We start from the raw sequence: 7,086 nt of genomic DNA, 5'->3' as shown, positions 1-7,086 counted from the left end.
CGAAACTGGTCGGGCACTTGTTCTTCTTGGGAAGACGTTCGTGCCAGAATGACATGTTCTCGTCGAAGCATGCGTCGGTCATTTTGTGTTTTACCTTCATCTCCAGAGCCATGAGCGTTACTTTCAGGCGGGTATCCTCAGGCCTACGTCCTTCATACAATGGAGTAACCGCGTCTATCTCCAGTTGATCCAGCTTGGCTTTCTCTCGGGGCAGCTCTTGCGTTATCCGTCTGCTTGAGAAGCATCTCTTGAACATGAGGGTCCTGCACCCAGCCCATCGATGGTCCATCGTTGTCTTCTCCGCCGGCATCTTCTTCTTCATGATCATGCCCTTCGTCTGCTCCGGTATCTTCCTCATCATCATGTCCTGCATCTTCTACATGATGACTGTGTACAGAATCACCATCGTGATCATGTCCTGGAGATTCTTCGTCTTCTCGCTCGCCCGAGTCTTGCTCATTTCTTGCCGCCCGGCCCCCATGGACGACTTCATAGTCATCTTCATCACCTTGCCACCGATAGCCATCCATGAAACCATGCAAGAGCAGGTGGTCCCGCACCTGCCCGGAATCCGGGCCCGCAATAAGGCTCTTCAGCTTGCATCTTCTACATGGACATCTTATCTCCGTCTCGTTCTTTTCAAGCATCTCGGCCTTCGCGGAGCTCAAAAACCTATTCAGGATGCCTTCGGTCATCGTGCGGACCATGGTCGCCTGTGGGGTAGAGCAAAACGATATTTTAGAACCAAGAAAAAATTTGGCATGACTTTCCCTAAAAATAGGACCAAAAAGAACGCATAGTGCCAAAATTCTCGCCGAACGGAAATGAATCAACATCCGGCAAAATATTGGCAACTATCGCATTTCAAATACCGGTACCTGCAAACACAACCATATATGCAACACCACAAACATATGCAACACCACGAACATACATAGATCTAGCTAGGCACAAAAAGTGCATGTGCACGTTGTTGGAGAGGGAGAACAACATAAAGATAGCTTCCCCCCTTACTTACCTATCAAAAAAAAAAGGTAATTTAACCACTTAATTTCGATGAATCTATGGTGCAAATGAGGTGAGGAGGAGGAGGCAGCTGAGAAAAGCTTGGAGGAGGAGGTGGAGAGAATGAAGTGGGGAAAGTGAGTGGGTAGGTGGGCTGTCCAAAATATCTTGTTGGTCCCAGCTTACTAATGGCGCACCAGATGCAAATGCGCCATTAGTAACCCTGGTTACTAATGGCGCACTGGTGCGCCATTAGTAGTTCTGCAAAAAAAATAAAAAAAGTATATATTCTAATGGCGCACCACGATGCGCCATCAGAATGTTTGGAAAAATTAAAAAAAAGGTTACTAGTGGCGCACCTTGTGCCTGGTGCGCCATTAGTGTCTTCCACACTAATGGTGCACCACCAGACAGGTGCGCCATTAGTGTCCATCCCATCTATAGCCCTTTTCCTAGTAGTGTCGAGATGCAGGCAGGCAGGGCAATGAACGCTTGCGTGTTTGTTTTTACTTGAGGGTCAGGTGTGACACGGGCGTCAGCAGTTGCATTTTGAGTGTAATATAGGCAAACAACAGAGTCATTTCACTATTCCCCTTCCCTTCAATTTTTAGTGAGGTTCTACCCGACACACCCCCCTCCAAAGTGAAATTAGTTAAGCCCAAGCCCATAACTCAAAAATGACTTGTTTACATCTTTTATGGCTTATTTTGACAATAAGCCCTGAAAAGGCGAAATCGAACTGGCCCTTAACCTGCAATTTAATTGTGCATGCAATGATGAATCACTCCTGCGTGCTATAGTGTACATTTAGGCATCATCATACATGGCATAACCTAATACATGTGCATTCCATTGTAGAATCTGGAATATGCAAGGTTTATGTTAGTTCATACGTTGCACATGATGTTTAAATGCCCCTTAAGTCTGGTCAGTCAAGTGATGGTCTTTAAGCCTCCTTCTTTGCTTCTTTTCTTGATATGTAAGATTTGCTCACACATCTATTCAATTCCTTGTTTGCATCAGCCAGCCATACTAGGACTGTTTGCTTTGATTACTTGTTGTTCTTGACCTAACACTCTAAAAGTGCTTGTCAATGATTTAAACACTAAGGGTTGTTGTAGTGGGGCCTTGTCTAACTCATAGGTGACATAAAGGTTTGGCTGTACACTAAAGTAGGCTCTCCAAGAGTACATGGAGATCCAGTTCGAAGGTATGCCTAGTTTTTACATAGTGCAGACATATTAAATTCTCATTTCATTGTGTGCAAGTGCAACAGATGCGGCATGTTTCATTATGTGGTGTTGTTTTGTTATAATCTCATCCTTTTGTGTTCATAGACTGGAAAGTATGCATATTTATCTTCCAAGGAGACGAGTAACTAGTTTGTGTCACCTTGCAGAGGGGGTGCAATGAAGATAAGATTGAGGATTTCCAAGTACAAGTGTTAGGAAGGAGCCTTGCAAGAGAAGTAGGAGCTGTGGTGAGCCTCTTCAACCTGTTAAGGTAAGTCACTGTATCCAACTCAACATTTCAATTCCTTGTTTGTTTCAGGCATAGTTAATTTGCTCTTTTCAATTGCTTTATTTGTCCTTAGTTAATGAGATGCACAAAGAATGATGCCTGATGTTGGGTACTTATATAACTATTAGTTGACATAATTAAAGGTCTTATCATTTAATTACTCTGCCAAAGTGTTCCTGAAGCTTTGAAGTCTATTAACCAACTATTATTGCATGAGGCTCACAATCTAGTTTATACTAGGCTAATGATTGCATAGTTTTTCTTGATGTAGTATGTTTGTATGACACCCTCTGTTGTTCATTATGCTCCCTAAGATTTTAAATTGAGTTACAGAATGGCCAACTGCTTGCTTACTTATATGCAACGTGCTTTCTAAATTTGTAACTTGTTTGTGTTTTGGATTGGGCCCCAACATCATGCTCCTCTGGTGAGCTAAGAAAGATTTCTGTATGTAGGCTGCACAGACTACCTTTTTTATAATTTTTAAAATATCACCTGCTTATGGTTCATGACGTGTAACATTATTGTTAGTCATGTTTTTCCATATACAAAATAGTTTGTCTTACTCGCTTCACTGTTGTAACTATATTTTTGCCCTAGTCATGTGTACTTACAGAAATATTTCAGGATGAAGTGACATCAACACAAAGATCTGCGAGCAGTGCGGCATGGCCATTACCGAATGATTATGGATTGGAATTGGAATGTGCATATGTTCTCGAGCATCAACTAGAGGTGGCAAGACAACGTGTACATGATTCTCAACGTACAATCAACAAGTTGAGACTGGACATGCAGGTATTAGATGCAGGAGTCAAAAAATGATACAAGCCACTGTGGTAACCATGAAGGAATTGAAGATTTTGCAGACTGAAATTTGTGCTATCTGAATCCGGCAAATCCTATTTTCTGAAGAGATTATAGTTCAAAAGATAAGTTAAGTTGATGCGCGTCCATGATGTATGAGATGTATTTGCCCAGTATATGTAATTTGATGTTTGTGTATGTTTTATTATCACTGGTGCCGAACCATAATGCCCAGTGGGTATAATCGGCTGTAATTTCTTTATTGTATAGTGTAGGATTATTCTACGACGGCTGTAATTTGCCTTAGTCTCTTTATTTTATAGTGTATGTTTTTTAAAGGTGATAGTATAGAGTAGGATAATTCTTTGAATAAGCTATATCGTTCAAATGGGGACCAACTCACCCAAACGTTATAGTGACCATGGCCCTCCACGGGCCGTACGATCCATGAGCCATCTACGGGACGAACGATCCATGGCCTTCTATGGACTATTGGATCCATGGGCCTTCTATGGGTCGTCGGATCCATGGGCCTTCTATGGGTCGTCGGATCCATGGGCCTTCAATGGGCCGTCGGATCCATGGGACTTCTATGTCCAGTAGGATCCATGGGCCTTCTACGGGTCGTCTCATCTATGGGCCTTGTACGAGCCATATAATGGGTCATAAATGGGCTAGAGTGGAAATCGTATGTTTTATGGGCTGACCCTAATGGGCCATTAATAGGCCGTATTTGATGATGCTATGACAATGGCCCAACAGATTAACGGGCCACAAACGGGCTGATTGTATCCATGGGCTGAATTTGGCCCACACGCAGAAAAGGCCAGTAACAGGCCGTACGTAACCGAATGTTGGAAATGAGCCCAAGAATAAATGGCCCTGAGAAGGCTGAAAGGTAACACGGGCTGAAAACGGTCCAATGGAATAATAGGCCACTAATGGGTATAAAGCGATACACTGTTCATTATGGGTCGGTTTCACCACGGGCCGTTAATGGGACAAGAGTTACAAAGGGACACATATGGGCCGAAAGACGTCATGGGCCATACATGGGCTGGAAGTTACAACGGGCTGGAATTATATTGGACAGCCCAGATGACGCTACTGGGCCTAATTCCGTTAGGCCGTAACGGACCGTGAGTTAGCGGGTTGTAAATGGGCTATATGCGAACATGCCGTTAACAGGCTTTCCGTTGGCCGACCCGCCACCTTTTGACCAAGTCAAACGGGCCGGCCTTTTCACAGGAATGGGCCTCTATTGGGCCGTGCCACATGTCGACGTATCATAGGCGCCTCGGGTCCAATGAGTGGATGACATCTGTCCCAACGGTGGGCCGACACGTGTTTCCTCCAGCCAATGATGATTTACACGTGGAAAATCCCCATTGGTCGGGGCTGTTAACGGGTTATCGTATCCAAAACCAGACCCGATAGCTTAATGGTGTTCCGTTATGGTGGATGACACGTGTCGGTTACCCTTGACAAAAGCACTTCTTTGCCGCGCGATTTATCGTCATGGAAATGGACACTTCTTTGATGATAATTTTGGTAATGTCGTCGAACATTTCTACGACATCACAGGTATAACTATTTTGATTCTATCATAAAATCGTCATGGATGTACATGCATGACAAAAAACGCGACCTACTGTGACAAACATGTATCATCACGGAAGTATATTTTTCTGTAGTGTATGAGACGAAGAGCAGGCATTCTCCTGGCAGGGTCATGAAGGGGACTTCAACAACGTAAGCGCCGTCAAGGCGGTGGAATTCGCGGTCTTCAGTGAGATTCTTGGGAAAGCGGATCTCCCACGCACCCTTGAAGTAGATGGCGTTGGTGAGCACGAACCTCAAGAGGTTGGTCAATGAACCCTCCTGCAGGATCTCCGAGATGAGATTGTTCGTCGCCGCCGCCGCCCACATGTTGATCCCCTTCCTGGTCTCCTCCCTGGCCGCATCCTACACATGCACGTTGTATGAGTCAATGAAGGACCTGTACCATTGCCAATCTGAAACGGCGATCAAAATACTCCCTCGGTCCCAAAAATTTGATCTTAAATTTTTCTAGTGTTAGATACATCTGTATCATGTCTGACAAATCTAAAACGAAAATTGTGGGACTGATGTAACAGTTGAGTCAATTGCTACCTTAGCAAAGTCGACGGCGCATATTTTAGCGCTATAGGACTCAGTGGCGGTGTGGAGAAAGTCCGGCGTGCGCTCATGTGTTTCTGGTGAAACACACCATAGGCGTAGGTGATGATCGTCTCACCGGAGCCAGATGGGTCAGCGGTAAGGCCTTGTACGAATCTGGCAACCTCGTCAGTCGATGTGGCGCCGAACAGGGCTAGGAGCTCATCCAGGGTTCTGCCGCAGGCTCCGGCGGCCACCAGACCAAGCGAGGTATAGAGCGACAGCGGCAAGAAGGCGATGTTGCTGTCCCTGGTGTCGTCACCCTCAGCGAGCTTCTTAGCCATATGGAGCGCGAACGCCGTCAGGCTACCGGAGCCCATGGCGGGCGGCGGCGAGGACCCGCGTGCCTTCTTGGTTGGCCTCGCTTCCTCCTGGTCTCCCATTGACGATGTTTACAAGCGTTGGCCTAAATTAGCAATAATACGGCTGATGACTATGGGACAATATATAAGAACGGTGCGTATCTAATATGGTAAGTATGTGGATGCTAAAACCCTAACTAAAAAGATGTTTTGGCCGTCGGATTTTGATTGTCAAACAATGGGATATGATCTCTTTGTTGGATCTGATCTTATCAATATGGTCATTCAATAATCACAATCCGAGTTGACGCCAACCAGATCAGGTTCAAACTCAGGGTTTCAGAATCAGAAAAAAAAAGTGTTCAGGATTGGGTGGCCCTTGGATGGTCTCTATATATGTCCTGACCTAAAACATTCAATATCAGCATGGCATAGTGCTGGGTTCGGACTTTGATATCAGCGGCTGATATGAAAGTCTTTGGGACAGAATGCATCTGACAAAATACAATCCTATATGTCAGGCACCACCTCTGAATTAGCTGTTCAATTAGATACAACTATATGTCAGGCTCCACCTCTGATCTCTATCCAATAGCCGGCATTCAAGTACCCTGCTGGTGCCTTTAAATCAAGTCGCTGTCATCTTCCCTTCTCTTTTTACCTTTCAGTAATGTAATAGCTCTATATAACGCCTTGGATCCCTCCTCGACAAGGCATCGAATGTAATCGGGTTGTAAACCCTAGCTGCCACTCGAGTAGTTGGCCTCTACATTCCCCTTTGCAATATAAACCCTACCTAGACTCCCCTCTGAATTCCGCGCTAGCGACTGAGTCCTTATGTAATTGGTGGAGTGAATTGCAAAAAACAACCACATTTCAAGTACATATCCCAATTAGCTACCACATTTCTTAGGGGCCCCAAAAATCTACCATTTTTCATGCTAGTCTTCTCAATAAACACTGATGACCGATTTGGGATGATTTCATCCAATTTCAGACAGCCCGGACCCGCTGTAAATGCTAACATGGCGCAAAATTGTCAACTATGTTTGTTGACTGTTAGTTTTGAGGGAGGGCCCATATGTGAGCCACCAAGTTTTCCAGTCAGCCCACCTACATCTTAACCCTAACCCTGACCGGAACGCACAACCACTAGGGAGACTGCCGCATGCGCGCTCGACGGCGATGCGCCACTGCGAACCCTCCTCCCGCCAGCCTCCGGCGATGCCACCGAAGAGCGCTGCCCCCCGAA

General features: G+C 45.3%; 1 protein-coding gene across 1 annotated transcript; it reads right to left on the bottom strand.

Annotated features, from left to right (window-relative positions):
• Positions 1–4,982: 4,982 nt before the first annotated feature.
• On the bottom strand, positions 4,983–6,052 carry LOC123066823 (serpin-Z2B-like). The gene is made up of 2 exons (XM_044489828.1): positions 5,488–6,052; positions 4,983–5,298 (listed from the first exon to the last, which is right to left on the bottom strand). The coding sequence occupies exons 1-2, from the start codon at positions 5,913–5,915 to the stop codon at positions 5,202–5,204; spliced, it is 525 nt and encodes a 174-aa protein (XP_044345763.1). The 5' UTR covers positions 5,916–6,052; the 3' UTR covers positions 4,983–5,201.
• Positions 6,053–7,086: the final 1,034 nt, after the last annotated feature.

This window comes from Triticum aestivum, chromosome 3B (genome assembly GCF_018294505.1).
Source record: "Triticum aestivum cultivar Chinese Spring chromosome 3B, IWGSC CS RefSeq v2.1, whole genome shotgun sequence".
Classification (NCBI taxonomy): domain Eukaryota; kingdom Viridiplantae; phylum Streptophyta; class Magnoliopsida; order Poales; family Poaceae; genus Triticum; species Triticum aestivum.
Note: the sequence above shows the minus strand (reverse complement) of the source record. Positions and strands in the feature narration are given on the sequence as shown.